The following is a 21715-nucleotide window of genomic DNA, read 5'->3' as shown; positions in this document are numbered from 1 at the left end:
TCAGCATGTCCCAACTCATAGAGCCAGAATCTGAATGCAGGTCTGGCTCCCCAGAGCGAGGCCCACAGCAACAGCAACCGTCAACACTTGCCACCAAGCCCGACGGATGGCACAGCTAGGGTATACAGGCATTTGTCGGCTCGCCGCAAAGGGGCAGACGTGCTATTGCGTGTGTTTTAAGAACCTGTGGCTACTTCAAACCCCGTTCATACTGGTCCTGTGTTCTCCCCTTGCCTCCCTCCTCTGACCCGTCAGGGAATCAGAAGGTAGTCCTCTGTCCCGTGAGGACGTCAGTCAGCTGCAGAGCTGCTCAGCCATGCCGCTCCCCTAAAGAGCATCCCCTGGAAAGAAAAGCTGTTCACTTTTAGAAACACAGACTTTTACTAATCTCAGCCAAATGCTCTTGGATACCCAACTGCCTGTGCCAATTTCTTGGTGAGCATTTATGATCTCCCGATGGAAATCTATATAACTTTTATTGCATCCCAACTGGAGACGTCCAAGTTCCACCTACCTTGGACCTCAGTGCTAGACCCGCCTAACCTGCGCAGCAAAACCACGGCAGCTCAGTGTTTGGAAACCAGGCTGGGGTCCTACTCCCTTCATTTTTCCTGTGTGTGCTAGTTATATGAGAAAGACTCAGGGACTGAGACAATTTACTGAAAAAAAGAAGGTGTTGTTTTTTTATTATTATTATTATTGTTTGGTTTTTAATTTTCTTATGTGTTTATTTCAACAGTTGAAGGGTAAAAAGCCCCCAGTAGCTTCCAATGGGGTTCCGGGAAAAGGGAAGACTCTGAGCAGCCAGCAAAAAAAGGTGGATTCGGCAGCCGGCGTGAAGCGAACATCTTCAAGTAAGTTTATCGTTCAGCTTCTTGGCTCTGGTTTCAGGCGTGGTTTGCAGAGGTGAGGCCGTCAGAGGGGACTCTTCATCGTCACCCTTCCTCCTTGCCGGATTGAAGAAGGATGACGGTTTTTAACCCAGCCTTTATGACCATTGTATAAAGGTGCAGGGGGCCCGGGGCTTCGGGTCCCTGATCTGTTGGGGACTTAGTGACTTCTGTTGAGCCGTGTAAATGCTCTAAGCTCAGCTCCCCATGTGGGAGGTGTAGACAAGTGGCTGCTGTGGTTTCTGGGACTGGAGGAATTGAGGCGCCACACGGGCCTCCAAGCACAAGAGCAGCGTAAGGGTTGAGAAGGGGCGCGCGATCCTGCCGCGCCTTGTGGTCTGCGAGCTGATCTGGACAGACTCCTGTTCCTTCTCCAGCCTTGTGAGCAGGCAGGTGTTATCCCCTGCCCCATCGTGCAAGGGCAGAAATCCTCTCTGAGAGGCCGAGGTACCCCCATGCCTCACAGCCGGCCGGTGACGGAACCGGAGGGACGACCCGGCTTCACGCCCCGAGTCCGGCAGGGGGCTGAGCAGAGAAGCAGCAAGACGCAAGTGAGGACGCGGCCCGCCCGAGTGAGCGCCTGGTGCCCTTCCTGCCCCACAGATGGGTTCGTGTTAGGTGACAGCCCTGCACGCAGGCGTGTTTGCTTCAGCCCCGGTGGCGGGGCCCGGTCGTTCGGCCGGCCGGGCAGCTCGGACCCCGCGTGAGGCACTCAGCTTGCCGCTCGGGCTGCGCAGGCAGGCGGGCCGTTGGCGTCGAGCTGCTTTGGGCTCACGGAGAAGGCAGATCCGCAGGACTTTATGAGGTTTGGGAGCTCCTACGTGGGTTGGGAGGAGGATGTGAGTTAGACTCCGGTGATGGGTTTAATAGGATCTCTGGGGAAGTCGTGTCTACGCTTCCTGAATCTGGCGGCATGTCACTGGTAGACCAGTCTCCGCGTCAGTGAAGATGAGGCCAGCCAGCTGGCTGCAGTCAGTCACCCCTCCTTGACTTACTGGCCCGCTGGTACCGTGATGGGCATTCAGTTTGAGAGCACATGGGGATGGAGAGGCCGGCCTTACCTTGGCCACACGCACGGGCGAGCCTTGGACCTCCGCCCCGAGGGAACCTGTATTCCGTCCATGCGCTTGTCTACACTTCCCTCGTCCTCAAACATGCATTTCAAGCAGACAGGTCGGAAGCTAGTTGGATCACTTACTTTGTGATGACTTACTTTGACCTCATCTTACTGGCAAATCTTATTTCCCTGATGCAATTGGGTATCTTTATAGTCACTTAAAATTTTAGTGCCGTGCGTTTGGGGAGGGCCGGGTGGGGTAAGGAAAGAGCTCGTGCCCAAAAGCTCTGCTACGCAGAACCCGAACCTCACGGGATCTCTTCTCCATAGCTTCTCTCCCAGTTACTGTGCTCATTTCATTTCCTAGGTGATTTATTCCTTTATTTCGTGAGACCTTCTATAGGGAATCTTTATTAACTTTGGTGACATCTAATGGTGACAAAAGAGAAAAATAATTGCATTCTGTGTTTTTGCTGAATTCAGCCAGTTGCATTGTAGACTGGATGGGCTTGACTGCATGGGGACTAAAAGATGTGGATATTTATAGGTTATTACATACAGGTTTATTGGGAAAGCATCTCCAATCAGAAAGAGGTGAACAGGTTTTGGACATCGTCTATGGAACATATCCTTACCCTGGCCGCTAATAGCAGTGTTTTTGTTTCAAATTGTTCCTTTTGTTATCCCCACGCTGGGATCCTTTTAACATCATGCTCTGTGTGTGCATTTTCTGTTTGTTTTTAGTGAAGGGAGGTGCACTGGGGACAGAAGATTTTGCACCTGCCTTCATAAACACGGTTGCATCGCCATCGTGACGGTTTGCATTGCGGGATTCGGTGACTTCATCTAGGACAGGTGCTGGAAGTGGCTGGCCGTGGTCTCTGAGTGGACAGGGCTCTGGGGACTCAGCTGTCACCGACAGTGATTAGAGCTGCCAGGGAGGGTCCACCCTGCCCCAGGCATCACATGGTTTCTGAGATGGGTTTTAGGTACAAATAGCACGTTTCTTTAAACCTCAAGGTAGGCCTTCCCACTTCTGCTTTATAGAGGGTGAAGCTGAGGCTCAGGAGATTAGCTGCCGGCCCAGAGCCATGGCTGCCTGCCTGGCCCACGCCTCCACTGGGAACCCTCACCCCACGCTTCTGCCCAGTGGAAGCTCCGAAATTGGTGGGCCTCTGTCACGCCTGTGACGTCTTCATCTCTTCAAGGTCTTTTTCCAGAGAGGGTCCTTCTAACTTAGTATTATCAAGAGGCCAACATAATTAGAGGAGAGGAGCTTGGGGTGGGGATTTTAAGGTGACATCAATTAGTGGTGTGACACTGGCCAAATCTTAGAGGGGTTTCCTGAGGACTGGTTTCCTCTTCTTCACTCATTCCTTTTATTTAATGAGCAGCAGCGGCATCCCCATCTTGTGCTTGTCTCCGAGTGCTTCGTAAACACTAAGTTGACCCTCGTCACAGCCCTGAGAATGACCACGTCACAGATGAGGGAACTGAGGCACAGAGAGGCGAGGGGCCTTGCTGCAGGTCACGCGGTTGACGCGGCGAGCTGGGGCTCGGACCCAGCCGGTCGGGCCCGGACGCCGCCCTGCGAGGACTCCCCCGAGCTCTCCGTTCTTCACTCGCTCACTCAGTGGATGTCTGAGCGCTCGCTGCAGGCGGGCACCGACCGCGGCGCAGGGGACAGAGCAGAGCTGCCGTCGGGTCGGCCAGAGCCAGACTGTGTGGGCACCGGGCTCCGGGGTGGTCGTGTTACCGAAGCGTTCTGAAAAATAACAGAGAAAGAGGCGACCCTCGATGTTGATGATAGGGTGCTCATCCCAGCCCCACTGCCTCAGAGGACAGGGAGTTAAAGGGACGTCCTCATGTTCTGTTCTCATTTTCTTAACTGCACTGGGAAATTTGAACTACTCACCTTTCTACTCTGTTCAAACTGGTCCCATCCTTTTTCTTACTGAACTAGTGAAATAACCAGATTAGAGTTTCTTTCTCTGCACTGGCTGATTTTAAACAGGCTTTATGAATTAGCCTGTTATGTGGTTAAACCTAATATTCTTTTGCTGCTTTTTTCCCCCCTAAGATGCTGACCAGTACAAATATGGCAAGAACCGGGTTGAAGCCGATGCCAAGCGGTTGCAGAGTAAAGAAGAGGAGCTGCTAAAGCGGAAGGAGACCCTGCGGAACAGGCTGGCCCAGCTCCGGAAAGAGAGGAGAGACCTGAGAGCCGCCATTGAAGTGAACGCTGGTACGGGGGTGGGGGGCTGCGCTTCCAGCCGGCCTGGGTACCTCCTTGGGTTAGCGCCTCGATTTCCTCCCATTCTGCCCACGGCCTCTCACCTCAGTAAGACTGCATCTCCCCGTGTGGTGCTGCTTATCGTTTGGAAGCACTGCGGGTAAGCCCGGGGCAGGTGCCACGGCAGGGGACCGTGGAACAGGCAAGAGGAGGCCGGGACTGCCCCTCAGCCTGCTCGCCTGCTCGTGGAGCTGGCGGTCCTGGGAGCCGTCCCAGCCTCAGGTGTCAGCACAGAGATGCTCAGGAGTTTCAGGTCATGTGTCTGATGAAGCAGCTGGGGGCTTGTTGGCAGGAGGACAGTCCACAGGGACAGTAAGATTCAGGAGCCCAGGTAAGAGGTCTCTGCAGGGCAGAAGGAGCCCTCCGAGCCCCGAGAAGGGACAGTGTCTGAATTCTTGGAAGGGAGTGGGGAAATAGGCCAGGTTAGCAGAGACACTCTCAAAGGGGAAGTCAGACCGAAGGCAGCCGTCGGAGAACCGAGTCGGGACCAGAGGGGTGTCTCTGGCTCAGGCTTGTTTGTTCTTGCCGGCAGGAGCTGGGGATGTGATTCCTGGTTCTGGGGATGGACCTGTTTAATGTAGTCACCTCAGCTCAAGACTGGCTCTTATCCTGGGCAAGACCCACTCTTCAGGCTTGGATTAGGCAGGCCTCAGAGGGGTGCAGAGGACCAGGAAGGAGGAGTTGGTGCACCTGCACCAGAAACAGTCCGTCAGCGCTTCCGGTCCTTCCGGACTTTGCACCTCAGTGACTTTTATGACAGGAACTGCTTTTGGAGTTTGAAGTGTGGGAGGTTAGGTATAGGCTGAGTGGGTGGGAGATAACCCATAGGAGGGACGGGACGTGGTGTCCGGCCACCCGCAGGGGGACCAAAGGCCGAGTTAGGGACCTTCCAGGCCAACAAGACAGGAGAAGGGTTTCTTCCTTCTTCTGTTTCAAGTTTGCAGGATAGCGAAGATGCAGAGCGGTTAGACCAGCTCCCATGCTGTGAGCATTAGAGGCCAGGGCCACGCACGGAAGTCAGGCGACCCCTCGGAATCCGTCTTCCTGCATGTGCAGCGGGTACATGACCTGCCTCCTTGCGTCACTGAAACACATTTCAAATAAAAGGCATGCAGTGAGTGTGCTGTGGAGCCCTGGGGGTGCAAGCTTATTGTAGTCGACTACGGGCGAGAGAGAGAGGACTCAGGAATAGCGAGTGGGAACATCAGAACAGGGAAATAGCCAGACTTCTCAAGTCCCCAGCGCCTCTGCAGGCCATCTGGTTAGAGTCCGTGTGTTCAGGTGAGCGTACGGAGGTCCGGGCCTAGAATTCTGGGATTTGTGAGAATCAAGGGCTCCGGCTTCCAGGTCAAGTCTTCCAGCTGCGGGAGAGCGGAGTGGTCAGGAAGGGCCTCAGCTCTTGTAAAGAACAGCTGAACTTGAGTTTTGTAGAAAGGGCCCAGGTCAGGGCCGCTCAAGCCAGAGAGTTCCGCGGGGGTCCTGTGAGGGGGCGCAGTGTGTGTCCTCCGTCCCGAGACCCTCGCCCACGGCTGCAGCGACAGTGTGTCTGCGGGGTTTCAGGCAGGAAGACCCAGGTGGTTCTGGAAGACAAGCTGAAGAGGCTGGAGGAGGAGTGTAAGCAGAAGGAGGCAGAGCGCGTCAACCTAGAGCTCGAGCTGACAGAGGTCACGGAGAGCCTGAAGAAGGCCCTGGCCGGCGGGGTCACCCTGGGGCTGGCCATCGAGCCCAGGTCGGGGACGTCGAGCCCGCAGGTAAGGTCTGAGCCCGCCCAGCAAATACCCAGCCACGTGTCGGCCTCGGACGCACTCTTGGCTGTGTTCTGAGCGGCCGACGCCACATTTGCTTCTCTCCGTGCATGCAACGATGGTGGGCACATGAGCCCGTTTCCCTTCCCTCCTCCGATCCGCTGATCAGAGGCACAGCTCTTCTTATCCCTTTTGAAACATGTCCTGATTCGATTCCAGTTCATTAGCTAGAGACCTTAATCCAATGTAGCCGATTTTATTGAGACGTGCAGCACGTCCTGGGAACCCTGCCAGGGGCCGGGAAACACAGGCAGGAAACACAGAACGAGGGGGAATCACTTTCCAGCACGAATTACCACCTGCAGTGACTTAACCTTCACTCTCGTTGGACTAACGGTCACTGAGAAGTTACTGCTGTCCTTCGCTCGTGGCAATGCTATCACGGTCCCTGGGGCCTGGGGAGTCACATGTCACCGCTTCCATCTTACAAACCAGGAGGCGGAGGCCCAGAGAAGTGATGGGAAGCCACCTAAACACAGCGGCCAGCCGGGCAGCCCTGGACGCAGGCTTGGTCTCAGGGACACCCCGCAGCCCTCCGCCCCCACCTCCCTGAAATCCTGCCACCCGCCTTACACCTGTCCCGCTCGGGAACTCCAACCCCCGTCCCTCTCCACCGACCATCCCTCGACGTTGAAGAGTCAGCCGTCGCCTGGCAGAGCTGGATCTAGCAGCAAGAACCAGACCCTGGAACACAAGCCACAGCCTGTAGGAAAGCAGGCTCGGGGGTCAGATAGGCAGGGTTTGGGGTCACCTCCCTTCCCGAGGCCTCACTTGGTCATCTGCAAAATGGGGATAATGACATTGTTGCATCTGTAACAGCTCCTGGCACAGTGTCTGGCCGAAGACGTGTGGGTTCATCATCCGTGGATTTGTTAGCTCGTGTATTCATTCGTTTGTTCATTCAACAACTTATGCATACATACCCAGGCCGTGCACCTGCGGGGTGACGGGCACTCTCCCGGGCACAGGGCACCCTCGTGGAGCCTGTGCTCTGGCAAGGGAGGAGGCTGCAGGTTACGTGAGTGTCCACGTGGATTCCCGCTGTGAGATCGGGGCGCAGGGTGGGCGGGTGTGCCGGGAGCCGGCGTGCAAGGGCTGGCCCCCCTGGCGTCTCCGCATCCTGCTTGCACAGGAACGGGCACAGTGAGGTCCGCTGTAACTGGAGGTGGGGCTTGTGCTGGAGGCCATGGGCTTGTGGACCCCACGGGCCCTGGCCTCCTGCAGGGGTGGCCGCACCACCCCCTGGGGGTCTCCTGCCATCCCAGGCTCTCCTCCCCACTCTTGCCCTTCTGAGCCCTTACCCATTCTTTGGACTCTGGCCCCGCCCCCAACCCCCCGCAGCCGCCCTCCTACCTTCTACCCCTCCCCTTCCGAATTAATCTTTTAAGATTGTAGTCAGTTCCCACAGTGTCCTGTTCACCTGCTCTCTCCTCCACTCGCTGAACCGTCTTTCCCTAAGGTCACCTCCAAACTACAAGTCCCCTCCCTCACCCCTGTCTCCGATTTCAGGCATCTCTCCAAGCTACCTACTTTCTTCATCTGGTGACCCCGCATCCCCCTGGGGGTCCCCTCTCTCTAGTGGTGACCCACGTCCTCCCGGGGGTCCCCCTTTCTAGTGATGACCCCACATTCCCTCGGGGGTCCCCTCTTTCCAGGGGTGACTCCGTATCCCCCAAGGTCCCCATCTTGGGTCCCACTTGTCAGGTCTTCTCTCTTTTGGCCCAAATAGCCAAGCTTGTCCTTCCGAAGGCTTAGGACGGGTCTATTTGAGCCTCCCCACCCAGACCGTGGGGCCTGGCGGCTCCCTCTCGTGGGAGGGCCCTCCTGGGACTTGCGTTGCCATCTTCTGTCCTGGAACGGGCAGCTCCCCGCACTTCCCGCCTAGACCTCATCCCCAGAACGTGGCTCATCGGATGCGCTGCCTCGCGGACCCAGCGCGGCCTCTGCCAGAGAGGGAGAGGAGGTCTCTCCTTCCTGCCAGCAGCTCGGCCCCGCGCTCCCTCCCAGAAGCATTTCCCAGTAAACCAGAACATGGGTGAAGCTGGCTGCTTGGTGTTCAGGGTCAGCAGCCCCCGGTAGGGACCCTAAGTGACCCACTGTCATGTTCTGCTCAACGGTGCGCCATACAACCCAGCCCGCGTCTCCGGGTCACACGCTGTGCAGCAGTGACGGCGAGTGTGGTCCCGGGGCCTCATCGGGCGGCCCGGCTCACTGCCAGTGCTCTTGCCTGTGCGGGAGCCTGCACCTTCCTGGGGGGGCCGGGGCGGGCCTTTCGCTCCACTTCAGGTCTTCAGAAAATGTCTTCCTTTGGCTTCCGGGCCCCGCATGTGCTGCAGACGGCTGGGAGCCTCAGGATCGTCGGGCTGGGGCCACGCTGCGCGGGCCACGGACCCAGAGACTTGTGCTGCCCGGTGGTCGAGGGCGGTTGCAGACATAGAGCTCTTTGTGGGCACAAAGCAGGGTGCAGAGGGTGCAAGGGGACAGGGCGGGGCCCCCTACCCACCCCGCGGCACCACTAGCCGTCCAGTCTGTCACCGACCAGTAGAAGGTGCTCCCAGAACCTGTGCTGACCACGTAGGGTCATTATTGTTACCGTTCTTGCCTGTTCCCCAAACCCATGTGTTTTCTTTAAAATGAGCAGTTGTCCCGTTGGGACACGCCGCGGGCCTGGAGACCACACCTCACACGGGGTCTTCTCTCTGCATCGACAGTCTCCAGTTTTTAGGCATCGGACTCTCGAGAGCTCACCCATGTCCAGCTGCGAGACCAGCGATGCCGAGGGCCCGGTGCCGGTGAACAGCGCGGCCGTGCTGAGGAAGAGCCAGCCGGCGGGCGGCTCCCCCTGCCGGGGGCACGTGCTGCGGAAGGCCAAGGTGAGCTTGCTGTCCCGCGGTGGGGACACCTGCCCTGCGGCAGACTGGCCACCGTGGGAGGGACAGGGGAGATGCCGTGTGCTGTCTCCCAGGTCCCCACAGTCCCAGCCTCCTTCAGGGGGCCTCCTTTTCAAAGACAAAAAGCCCGGAACCTCACGGCAAGGCGCTTACCAGGTGGTGTCAGAAGCAGCAGCTCTGGGCTCACCTGGGTTTTCCTTGCTGGAGTGGGGTTCTTCACAGAGAGTCCAGGCCTAGACTCTCCTCCAGCCTGTGCTGCCCCCCACCTTGTCAGTGGTGTTGGGGGCGCACGATGACCCCCCCCGGGCCCCTGTGGTCTCCAGGCTCCGCATGGGATTGGCCCTGACAAGCTTTGATGTAGAACTTAAAACGCTCCAAAAACTTAAAAACCATTTATAGTTATCAAAGCAAACACTTCGTGACGGTAGTAACTGCAAGCGTGTCATACAGAAAAGTCATACTTCGGAAGAATTAATTCATCAGATGAATTTAATTTGCTCTGATGGGTATGGGGGCGGGCGGCCTCCCTCCACTGCCTCCGGGCCCTGCGTGGCTGTTGTTACCTTTGTTCCCGGAGCGCTTTAGAACCGGGTCCAAACTGGCTAGAAGTCTGTGGTTCTCGCAGAGGCGGCCTCTGTCGGGGAGCACGGTGACCGGCAGCCCCGCAGCGCCCTGGTGTGCTCTCGGGGTGGCCCTGGAGGCCGTGGCTGCAGACGCGTCCGAGACCTCGTGTCCTCCCCGGCACGCGCTTGAAGCCCGCGTGTATTGGCAATTGCAATTGGGGAAGGAAGGGCTGCCGCGTATTTCTGTTCCTTTTCTTGGTAGGCGTGGGGCATTCTGGGCCTGTACCTATTAGCACACGTGCGGGGGACGCGTATTGCCTGTCGGAGTCTTGGGCTAGAGCTGTCAATGCAGTCCCCCTGACCGTTTGCAGACGAGAAGGGCAGGAAAAGCGTCTCACTTACTTGGTCTCTTTCCTGTCAAGTCAGACCTACGGTTCAGCTGCTGCAGCCCCTGCACGAGCTGTGTGTCCCGCGGGTGCTCGGCGGCCACCGGCTTGGGGACTGCAGCTCCTGCCACTTCTCTGTGATAAACGCAGGGTGCGGGGTCTCGGCAGGCTCATGCATGGCGACGCCGAGGCCGGCCACACTCCCAGAGGGACCTAGCCGTCCCTGCTCGCGGGTCCAGGAACCGTGCACACAGCCTCAGGAAGGGACTCCTGAGAACAGTGACGGGACTCGCGGCTGGGGCAGGGGCGGGGCTTGGCCTCTCGGCTCTGGAACAATGGTCCCCTCGTTGATCTAATGCCCGGCTCAGATGGTGATTCCCAGACTTCCGAGCGGCCGCCGTACCGGTTCGCACACGGCCCACGGGTGCAGCCCTGTCTCCTGGCGCCTTGCGCTTTGACCCTGCCTTTCCTCTTGCCACACTTAGGAATGGGAGCTGAAGAACGGGACGTAGAGGGACGGCAGGACGCCCTGCTCGCAGGCGCCGCCGCCGCCGCAGGAAGCTCCGCCCACGTGGCCACCACGCAGGACGCCAGGGTTTGTGACTGAGCCCGACACCACCAGCGCCCAGACCCTCCCGCGCGTCTTCTTGCTACTGTACTTGTCCCCTCTAAAGAAATTCACTTGTAACACTTGGGTTTCCACCTCTCTCTGTTGAGGAGCAGAAAGGGAGGTAGAGGAGTCCTTTGGCAGATGAGAAGCTGCATCTTTTTACCGAGCTCAGTGAGTGCTTTCCCCAGTGTCCCCCCGTCCCCGCCCCCGGACTGCAGGTGACCGGCCCGTGCCCCCCGCTGAGGCCCCTCGCAGGCCCCAGGGCCCCCTGCCCGTCTGCAGAGAGGGCCGGGGTCCCGAGCAGCTCGCCCTCCTTGTGTCTCGGCATCCCCTCCCCACGTGCCCGTCCCCCACGTCACCAGAGGCGGGCGCGTGAGAAACCCGAGCTGTGAAGCATCTGTTACCTTTTAACTGTCTTTTCTCTGGACAAATGCTTTTGTCACCATGACGTGAAAAGCTGCCATTCTTTTTACACTCTTTAAAAACTTCTCTTTTTTAGCGTGTGTTGCACTTAGCTCTAAGGGTTTTTCAGAGATTCTGTATCATATTTTATTATTTGTACTGCTTTTGAAAGACGGCAGAGCGTTTCTGCTGCTTCACTAGTGTGTGTCCCCACCTCCCCTTCCCCAGTGTCCCCGACCCCACCTGCCCCTCAGAACCTGCAGGTGACCCGCGGAGCATGGGTGGCCTCACCGGATGACGGTGCGACTTCCACTCACAGGAGGGCCCATCCCCAGAGAGGGAAGCAGGTTCTGGAAGTCGCTCGGCCACAGAACCATAGCATCCCGAGCAGGACAAGAGCTTCCAGTCGCTCCCTGGGCCCCCGTCCCCCGCCTGCAAAGCCAGGCCCGGAGCGCGAGTGCCCCAGGGCTGCTCCCCGGCCGGCGTGCCGAGGCCGGGTCTCCGCACCCTAGCTCTGCTGGGCCTCCAGAGGGACCCTCTCAGGGATTCTCAGCTATGGGGAGATGCAACCCCAGATGACATGAGAGTCGGTCACGCCAGGGTCCCTCTGCAGACGGATTCAGGGGCACAAGGCACACACGTGTGGGGGGCGCCTCCTGCTGAGATTCAGGAGCCTAGTGGTGCGAGCCTTTCATCCAGAAGCTTCCCTACCAACTATAGGGATAGAAGGCGAGAAATGGTCTCCGTGCTTTCCCCCGGCACGCCTCCAGAGTCCCTCCTGGGCTCGGCCCCTCTCCTGCAGGCCTTCCTTAGGCGTGGAGTCAACCAGCGTCAGTCAGGGCCCTCGGGGCCCACGTGGCTGCGTGAGATTTTGGCTGTAGAGAGGGTGAGCAGCCTCCCGCGCAGGGGACAGTTTCCAGCAGGGGGCGGGGGCTGGAGCAGAGCCCAGCAGAGACACGGGCCGCCCTCCCACGTTAGCACCCCCAGGAAATGGAGGGAGGACACCCCCCAGAGCCTCCGGGCCCATCTTCCTGGTGCTGTCGGGAGGAGTCCTGTCCTGTTGTCTGTGTGGGAAGCTCGGCCGCCTTGCATTCTACAAAGCTGATTTTCTGTAAAAGGAAACAGTTTGATCCACTGTAGATTTTTGCTGCCTTCTGGTCCAATAAGGTTTCTCAAAGTGAGGCGCTCGGGTCACCCTGCTTGACAGCCAACTTGGCCCAAGCAGCTAGCAGGTTTCGACTGTTAGGAGGGAAAACTTGAGCGGCCCGTGCCCCTGACCGCGGCCCCGCACAGCCGGGGAGACCCCAGGCAGCTCGGGGACCCTCACCCCGTGGGTTTGCGGGAGCCGGGATTTGGACCCTGGTCCTCAGACTCCGGGCGTACACGTTCCATGTCTAAAGGCCCCAGGTTTCACATTCGCTTTCCTCACCATCAGCCCTTGAAAGAGGGTCGCAAGCTTAGACGGATCCTGCTGGTTCCACCGAGCCATCGGCAGCGGGTCGTGCGGAGGGCGGGGCCGCCACCCGGGGGCTCCCACGATGTTATGTGTTCCCCTTGGTGTCTTAGATTTGATCAGAAAGTTAGGTGAAAGAATTTGCTTCAAAATAAGTTATTTATTTGTATATGTTCAATAAATAGAGTTTTTAATTTATATCTGTACATAATAGACACACACATGAGACGTCTTGTCGGGGTTCGGGCGGTGATGTCCTTTCACGGCCCCGAAGCTCCCCGCCCGGCAGCCGCGGGAGGCCACCCCAGGGGGAGGAGTGCCATTCCCTTCGAGGGGTCACCTGTTCGCCGTGACAGGATGCTGACCCCAAGTGGAGGAGCGTGGTGGCCGCTCCCGGGGGCCACATCTGCCCCAGCACCAGCCCCGGGGCTCTGCCCCCGCCGTATTTGATCAGCTGTCATCAACCTTCAGATCCCCTCCAGTTTTGTGTGTTGATAATGTTTTAAAGTCACTCACCAACCTCTTGCACAGAAACAAAATGGTGGCTACGGGCTCTCTGTGTCACCTGCGGCGTGGGACGGGGGAAGCGGTCACTTTGCCCCCCTTCAGAGTCAGTAGGGGGTGGGGCAAGGCCCTCTGTGCGCATCAGACCAGCCAGCCCCGCCCTCGCCGGGCTTCCGGATGGTTCCACCGCCTAGCAACCAGTGTGGGTCTGGTGAAGGGTCCAGATGGGCGTGGATCTTTCCGGAGTCTTCTCTGGGTGACCGTGCATACGCCATGCCGTAAACCCATCCTGTCCCCCCGGTTCGCACACCTTGGTGTTCCCAAACCTGATCGTCTCCTCATTCACCTCAACTGTCCGAGTTCCAGAAACCCCAAACCACTCAGGTTGGAGATGTGCTGTCTTCTGCAAAGTGTGTGCGGGTTTGCAAGGGGCCCGGCGCGAGTCTGGGGGGGCCCGGGGGTTGCCGGCTCGCTCTCGGGAGGGACGCGGCCTCACAGCAGGCGGTGCTCTGGGTTTGCTCGCCCAGTCCTGCGACGGGCCCTCCGGAGGGTGGGCAGCGGGGTGGGTGCCCGGAGCGGGTCCCCTGGCGCCAGCGAAGACCCCTGCGGCCCAGCCCGCACGCCCCTCCCAGGCGGCCTCTCCCGGGCCGGCTGCAGTGTCCACCGCCCCCGGCTCGGCAAGGTGGCATCGCTCAGATGTTAAACTGTTGCCTTCCTCGTTTTGTTTTGTTTTTTTTTCTAAAATAATTTTTTACCGGGAAATTTTTCAAATCCGAGGCATCGTTTTAAAGAGAATCATTCTTACTCTTATTTTGTTGCTGTTGTCACTGCTGGCTCATGGCTGGGTTGATACTGTGAATACATGAAAGTAAACTGTACCCCGTGGCCCGCGGTGGGCACAGCCTCCCCCGCGAGCGCCCCCTGCAGGCAGCTCATCTCCCGCCAAGGCCCCGGGCTGCGCGGGCTGCCTCCCTCCCTCCCTCACGCTCCGGCAGGTGTTCCTGGCTGTGACCTGTGACCGGGGTGTGGCCGGGGAAGGCCTTTCCGACATGGGATCATCAGATCGCGATTCTTAGGGACCAAAGGTGTTTTTAACAAGATAATCTTTGCATCTGGTTTTCTAACAAGAAAGGAAACAGTGACTTTAAATTTTAACACCAACTTTTAAATTATAGATATTTAGCACTCATTGACCACGGCTCTAAGTTGTAAAGTGTTTTCATATTAAGATTGTAATTATTTCCTTACTGTATTTTTAAAAAACTAAACTTGTATTTAAAATTCTCTTTGAAAGAAACAAGCAAGAAACAGCAAAGATTTTTTTTTTAATTAAATACGTTGGCGGTGCCCATTTTAAAGGACTGTAAATATATTTTCACTCTGTTTCTCAACATATTTAATTCATAGGGAACTTTTATCAAAGGAAACTTCCAATGGAAATACCAGTTTTCAGGCGTTTTGCTCCATGTTGTAGTCACTGCACCTGAATTTTCTGCTTTACTAACGGATTTTTCTACTGTTTCACGCGGTGTAGCCCGCGGACTGGCGCCCCCCGGCGTGCCTCGTTTGTGTGTTCTCAATAAAGCTGTATGCTTCCAGCCGGCCTCCTGTCTTGCTGCCTCTGGCCTTACTTTCTGCTGAGTGGGGGCACATTGTTGAGGTCACCTACCCCAGAGGCGGGGACGGGAGGTTAAGAAGGAGCAGGTGAGGGAGGAGGTGGGGGCTGTGCTTTGTTTCTCTGAGCAAGGATCTTCTTCCACCAAAGAGCCTCAGCTACCGTGTTTTCCGGTGGCTTTTAGTCCACGGACCCGAAATGTTCGCGCACCTGCTGAGGGCCAGGCTCCGGGCCAGGTGCTGGAGACAGGAGTGAATCAGATGGGACTCGCTCTCAGGCACCCCCCGGGAGTGCAGGCCCGCGTGGAGACATCCGTACCCCGGGGGAAGATGCAGCCGCCCTCAGGACAGGTGGGTGGGCCTTGCAGGAGCGGGGCCTGGAGCTAGTCACGGGTTGGAACAGGAGTTCAGCAGGGACCAGAGCAAGGCGGGCAATGGTAGGAGCAGAGGGGGGGTGGAGGCTGAGGACCAGGGCCGCTGGGGCGAAGCCGGAACACAGGTCGCGAGCGGTGGAGGTGAGTTTGGATGAGCAGCTGGGGTCAGACTGGAGGGCCCGCGTCCGGGGCTCCTCGTGTGCGTGGGATGGCCGAGCTCTGGTTTGGGGAAGACCGCTGCCGGCCGGGACCAGAATGGGTCAGAGTGACAGCCATGGCAGGCCCCTGCGGCCACACTTGCGGGCGTCCAGAGAGGCACATGCCCAGTCCGAGCCGAGCGAGCACCCCCCGGCCCCAGGGGGCTGGCCCTTCCCCCAGGGCCCTCCTTGGCCCGTCCCAGCTGAAGGAGCTTGCACAGGCAGGATCCGGCCCGAGCCACTGGGCTGGCCTGGCGTTGGCCAGAACACACGGAGGAGTGGCCCTTGGCGAGTGCCGCGTGGGTGGGGAGATCGGAGTGGGCCCACTGGACCGAGGTCTGCAGGACTCCCTGGTTATCCAGCGGGAGAGGCCAGGTCTGATCCCGGGGCAAGGTGTGTCTGTGGGGGACGTAGGGATGTCCGGGTGACCGAGTGCCCACCCAGACCCACCTTCCGGGGTCTAGGGCCAGATGGCCCTGTGGGACCCCCTCACCCCGAATTCTGTCTCCCTGTGGTGGGGGGCAGGGCTGGGCACATCACAGATGGTGAAGGGAAGCGGGCGGGGGCCTTCTCCATCCATCCTAGAGGAAGGGGGTTCTCAGCGCACCCAGTGCACTTAGAGACGCAGAAGCCGGGGGCAGGGTCTTCCCGGCCCCAACCTCAGCTGTTCAACGCGGGCAGCGGTCTCCCCAGGAGGCTTATTCAACCTGCGTTAACCCATGCCCCTCCCCAGGTCCTGAATACCGGTCACATCTTGGCGGGCTGCCGAAGGCTCGGGAACTGCCTCTTGGATTTCTAGAAGACGCCAGACTCCTACCTTTGCTTTTTCAAACCACGGAGACGACTCGGGGATATTTGTCCTGCGTATTGTGGTTTTGGGGGCCGGCGACACGAAGCCTCCCCGGCATAAGTCAGGAGCTTCCTTAATGGGAAGCGGGGAAAACATTAGCTGATGTGTGTGATCCAGAAATGTTATGATGGAAGCTTCATCAATTTTACGATGCTGTTAAAAATGGCTATCTTTTCATACAAAGGGACCAGATAGTCAAGAAGTGGGGTGGGGAATACAGGAGGGAGGCTGACCCAGGGCAGCAGGTCAAACGCTCACCTCCTGACGAGGGGGGCTGGTTCCAGCAGGTCCTGACCACCGAGAGGGCTGGTCTATCCCGGAGCTATCCACAGGGGTGGCCGGCCTCACCCCTGGACAGACAGACTGCCCTCCCAGGCCAGTTCCTAGAGATGGTGAGGGGCTCGCCCACAGGCATGACTGCACGTGTTGACCAACCATGCTGGAGCCCACCACCCAACCACCTCCAGCATGGGGCCCCCATGCTCTGGGCCACCACCCCCTTCCCTTATCCCCGCAGGACCAGGTACCAGACAACCAGGGTCACCCCTCCGGCCCAGAGCCCCCTGAAATTCTTCACACTAGCCAATCCTGTCGGCACTGCCCACCCACTCCTTCCCATGAACCTGCAATAAAGGCTCCTGTTCACACTTTCCGATCACTGCCCTCCCCACGTGGCCCACATGTGGCGTGGTGTGGCCGTCCTCTTGAGAACTGTGAGTACAACACACTTAGCTGATCCGTGGCAGCCCGCCCCTGATCTGCTGGACTCTCCATTCTGAGTAACAATAAAACCTACATTTTAAGCCATCCCAGTCCTAGGCAACGGGCAGGGACTCCGAGGTCTGCCGGTCTCCGGCTGGGATTCGGGCGCGTTCTCGGATTCCCCACCCCCACGGAGTGGGACAGGAGCACCCCTCTGGCTGGCCTGCTCCGAGAAGTCAGTGGGCTGAGGCGTGTAAATCGCAGGCACGCTCGGCCCCTGGCAGGTGCTCCTCGGCGTCTGCCCCACCCCTCCCCCAGCACCCCGGGGGCCACGAGGAGAGCCTGGCGGTCGCCCTGCTCTCCCACCACGGTGACCGGCTTCTCTCGCGCTTCAGATGGGGACGGTGAGGCTCAGGGAGAAGGGGCCCAGACTGCCGCCTCCCTTGGCAGGGGAGCCTCCATCAGCAAGGGGCTGACTACGGGGGTTGCTGCGAAGGACTTGGGAGTCCGATGCACAGAGTCCCGCCGACAGGGACTGAGCCGCTGCGGCGCTGGGGGTCCCGTACCTCCGGGGGCGGCTGACCAGCCACGGAAGGCGGGCTGAGCGAGCGAGCACAGCCTCTGGTATGACGGCTCCAGGCCCCGACATGGTTCTCAAGATAATTTTCGTCTCACAAACTCTCCTGAGCACCTTCTCAGGTTGCCCTGCTGGGCGCGGAAGCCCCTGGAAGGTTCCAGGCAGGGAAGGGGCGTGGCCTTCTCTGCATGTTTCCAAGCTCTGGCGCCCCCGTGCAGATCTGGCCAAGGGAGGTGGTGGAGGCCACGGGGAGGCCGGCTGGACTCAAGGGCAGTCACACCTGTGTCCAGCCTCGCGCCAGCCCCTCTGGGCCCGCGCACCCCTGGGTTTGGGCCTTCCCCCGCCGCCCTTGGAAGCGCCCTCCCGCCCTCGCCCCCACCCACGGGCCAGGGACCCCAGCCCCGGGGCTGCCGTGTGTGAGCTGCGCACCGCGGGACCCAGTGAAGTCATTTGGGGACCGGAGCGGCCGTTCGTGGCTGGGCCAGCGAAGGCAGCGGTGGTGGCCAGGGTGGCCCGGGGCATGTTCCCTGAGCACCCCAAATACGCACCTCTTGAGAAACTGTGTCCGGTTCCCCTTTACGGCGGTGGGCACGTGACCCGCTGTCCCCACAGGACCGCCTCTCCCCTCCAGACCCTTGGCCTCCTCATGCCACCACGAGGACCGGTGCCTTGGGAAGGGCCAACCCCGGCGACTGCCGGCCTTAATGGACCCATAGAAGGAGGCTGACCGGCAGGGCCTCGCGCCCGCCCGCCTGGGGGGCTATAGCCTTCTGCCCCAGGACCCCGTGCCGGGGGCTCCCTCCTCCAGGCCGCCCTGTCCCGGGGCACTCCGCAAGCCGTCGTAGGAGGGGGATAGCGACTCCTGGTCGGGGTCACCGCCGGCAGGAAGGACGAGGAAATGTCCCTCGTGGCTGCCGAGCCTCCCGTTTGTCCCCTTCCTTTCTCGCCGACTAGGAATCGGCGTCCCCAGGACAATGCGGGGCTCCCTGCGGACCCGGCCGCCACACGGGGCTGTGCCCTGCCCCTCCGTCCCTGCCCCCGTGTGCTGGTATAGCTGTTTTTAAACACGTTCCATGTTTCTGGAGGCTGGGAGCTGCGGGCTGCCTGGTTCTGCTTCTTGCTGCCTGGATCCAGAAGCACCGTGTGAGAACAGCATCACCAACAGTGACCGTGGCCGCCACACTCGCCCCTGCTCGCTGCGCCTGCGCTTCTCAACGTCGGCCCGGCCGTCTGCCTCCTGAGCACCCAGGGCAGGCCGCTGGCCCGCGCGCCCTCCTGCCACCCCCGCGGGGCTTCGATGGAGCTGAAACCCCCCCTCGCTGTGGGGTGTCTTCTCCGCGGGATGGACGCCGTTTGCTCAACGAATCCTTCATTCATTTCTCCATTAAGGACACATTTGTTGAACACCTGCCGTGTGGGGGGCGCTGCAGACACACGAGGAACAAGGGGTCAGAACTCGCTGCGGCTGCTGGGTTTTGGGGACGGACGTGAAGCGGGTGACCCCGCTAGTACACGTGCAGCCAGAGACTGGGAGCCACGAGGAATGATGCCGCCTTCTGTTTGCAACGTGCTAGGACCGTGGAACCGTGCTCTGTGGGGAGAAACCCAAGGCTGGGACTTATGTGGGCGACTCCCCGCCATCATCTCAAACCCAGGGCGTCCAGGGGACACGCCCTTCACCGGGGACACAGAGGAGGGCTGTTGGTCCAGGGAGCATTCTGGAAAACCGTGTAGTGGCTGGTTTTTGCAGGTCAGAGCTGAGAATCGGGCTGTCACCGCGGAGCCTGGGTCCCCGAATTCCAAGGGGATGTGGGACCCTGGGCAGCAGAGTCTGGAGGGCAGCTGGAACCTTCTGGGGACACGTGGGCCTGGCGCGTGCGGCAGGAAGCACGGTCCCAGCAGTGACGGTGGTGACTGAGCCCGCAGAGGTGTGCACAGGGACTAAGGAACGGATCACGGTGTCCCCAGGACTGAAATAGGTGGGCCGCCCGCTGAAGTCGCAACTCGGCCCCTGCAAAGCAAGTGCACTCCAGACCTGGCAGTTACGGTGACCAGGGTGGCTGCGTCACCACCGTAGTTGGGGGCCCTCCCTGCTTCCCAGACCTGGCGGGTCACATCCCCGAGCCCCTTGTACCTGGGGGAGGAGGACGCTGCACCCCCTTGAGGCCGGATGCTGACCCGAATCTACAAGGTAGATTTCCTCCTAACGGGCTCCAGACGTACGGACAGCAGAAACGTGCACCAGGGAGAGAAAAATCCTCCCTCTGGGGCTTTCACGGACACGGCTCTCACCCGAGGCAGATTCCCGGGGACCCCAGTGCCAGCGAGGCCACCCACCAGAGCAGAAAGTGTGGTGGTCGGTGGTCTGGCCCCAGCCTGTGTGGTGAGCCCACCGCACAATGACTCCCTCGGTTCTGAATATGCAGGTGGAAACCATCCTTAGCAACAGGAAGAACCAACCCTCCTTGGTCTCCAGCACCAGGGGGTCACCGCGTAGGAAGGCCCCCTGGGACGTCCCCTTCTTACTAAGTTAGTGGACAAAGGCCACCTCAGGTCACTGCAAGAACTGCAGCCGTTAGCGCCACCCACCCCCATGTGGGACCTGAAGGACGCAGGGCCGGTGACTCCGTCAAGTCTCCATCCCTTCCTTACTTTCCCAGGATCGGCGGGTAGAGTGCGGGACCTGGGGACGAGGTGAGCAGTTGCAGCTGCGGTTCCAGGCGTGATGCTGTTCCAGGCACCATAGCTCACGGGAATGAACCCCGCTCCCCGTGCGTGGGGTGCACGCGGCCTGCCGAGCGTCCTTCCATTCCACACCCCCCAGCGGAGGCCCCGCGAGCCGGCCCTCCCACCTGGTGCGAACGGCAGCGCACCTGCCCAGGTGTTCCCGGGGCCAGGTAAACTCTCCACTCCCCGTCGGTGCGGAGGCCTGTGCACGCCACAGAGCCTCCGGCCGCGTCCTGCTGATCGGGACCACCAAGGAGAAAGCAACCCCCCCCCGGAGCCTTGGCACGACGCCACCGTGCTGGACCCCGAATACCACGTCAGTGGGGCCCGGTCGGGAGAACGGAGCCACTCCGGGCCCTCCGCGCGGGAGAGCCTCCACGGAGGGAAGCAGGGGCAGGAGGGCAGGAAGCCGCCGTGAAAATCTCAGCCGTCAGTCAGCACTGAAGACGGCAGCGCCCCTGACCTTGACCAGCTGCTGCGGGACGGCCGGGGACGGGGACCCTCCTGGAAATCGCCGAGACCCAAGCTCGGGTCCCAGGAGGCGGCTGAATCAGCAGCGTCTCACCCCGCCACCGCCTGGCTGCAGGTCCCAAGCCTTCGGTTTCAGGCAGGTGCACAGGGATTCCTCACTTCTTACCCTCCTGCAGCCCTCGATGACTCACATAAATCCGTGACGTGGCGGGGACACCAGCAGGGCCCACCATCCTCTGCGGGAGCGCTGGCCGCCTGCCCTGGGGTTGACAGGAGAGCTGACCTGTCCTCTCCTGGGAGGCGCGCACATTGTACGTTTGGGCACATTTGCAGATCCCGGACTTTCTTCTACTTCCCAGCCAAGGGGTCGCCACCCGGGCTGAGCCACGGCCGGCCTCCTAGCGACCCTGCGTCCCAGTCCCTCCCCGGCCTGCCCCTTACTCCTCTCTTGGTTGACAGACACTCCACCGCCCCAGTCCGGGCTCACCGCTTGCTTCCCGTGGCCGAGTTCTGATCTCTGTCGTCTTTAACACAGACGTAAATCCTGCTCACGCATTTGCAGCCGGCTTGCACAAAGTCTTGCTGCAGGGACCCCCTTTCTGCTCAGCCTGGACACTTCCACTTTTCTCGCAGGTGACAGTAAGTCACAAAGCATGCAGTTTCTAAAATTTCCTCCGGCTTTCTCTATAAACCATCCAGAAAAATCGGCCTTTTCTGTGAATCCACTGCTGCCTCGGCCAGTGGGGTCGTCTGCCCAGCCCCACAGTGCTGTGCTCACCTCTCTTTCCACTTACTGATCCTTGAACGAGGAGTACTCCCTCCAGACCACGCGTTTTCTGGGTCACAGGTGGTGTCCATCCCCCCCCACTCTGCCCGCGGCTTTCCTAGAGCCCCAGATGAATCACGGGCACCTCTCAGACCGTCGCTGTGTATGCACCCCCAGAACGGACGTGGGGTGCCTGATCCCACGCTCCGATGTGAAGACTGCAGGACGAGCGTTACTTCTGCATCCTCATCAGCCTTCCGGGGTTGCTCTCTGTCCCCGGTGTAGGGACACACAGTGGCCCTGCCTCTGGCTCAGGGTGAGGGTAAAGGAGCGTGTGAGCCAAGAGGAAGATGGTGAACTACTAGGATTCCTTCTGGGATGGCCATGGGACCTGACTGGGGACTCCAGACTTTATGAGACGAAGATGCCAAGTCTGGAGCTACTGCAGCCATTCTGTGACCTGAGGACAATGATGTGCCACCGCACCTGAGCAGGGGAATGTGGCCGGGAGACACACAGCCACACCAGACGTTCTCTGTATAACCCTGTGACTCAAATCCCCAGTGGGGCCTCCTCACTGCTA

General features: G+C 59.6%; 1 protein-coding gene across 4 annotated transcripts in view; it reads left to right on the top strand.

Moving 5' to 3' along the window:
• AFAP1 (actin filament associated protein 1) overlaps positions 1-14452 on the top strand; it is a 141019-nt gene extending 126567 nt beyond the window's left edge. For all 4 annotated transcript variants that reach the window (XM_031030999.2, XM_081812688.1, XM_006736086.3 and 1 more), the window contains 5 exons: positions 740-854; positions 4028-4192; positions 5801-5991; positions 8757-8918; positions 10371-14452. In XM_031030999.2, coding sequence (XP_030886859.1) covers positions 740-854; positions 4028-4192; positions 5801-5991; positions 8757-8918; positions 10371-10397 — 660 coding nt within the window. In that variant the 3' untranslated portion in view covers positions 10398-14452. The remainder of the gene's footprint in view (positions 1-739; positions 855-4027; positions 4193-5800; positions 5992-8756; positions 8919-10370) is intronic.
• Positions 14453-21715: the final 7263 nt, after the last annotated feature.

This window comes from Leptonychotes weddellii, chromosome 2, assembly GCF_054177405.1.
Source record: "Leptonychotes weddellii isolate Sample4059 chromosome 2, ASM5417740v2, whole genome shotgun sequence".
Lineage (NCBI taxonomy): Eukaryota > Metazoa > Chordata > Mammalia > Carnivora > Phocidae > Leptonychotes > Leptonychotes weddellii.
This window is presented reverse-complemented; position numbering and strand designations above follow the sequence as displayed.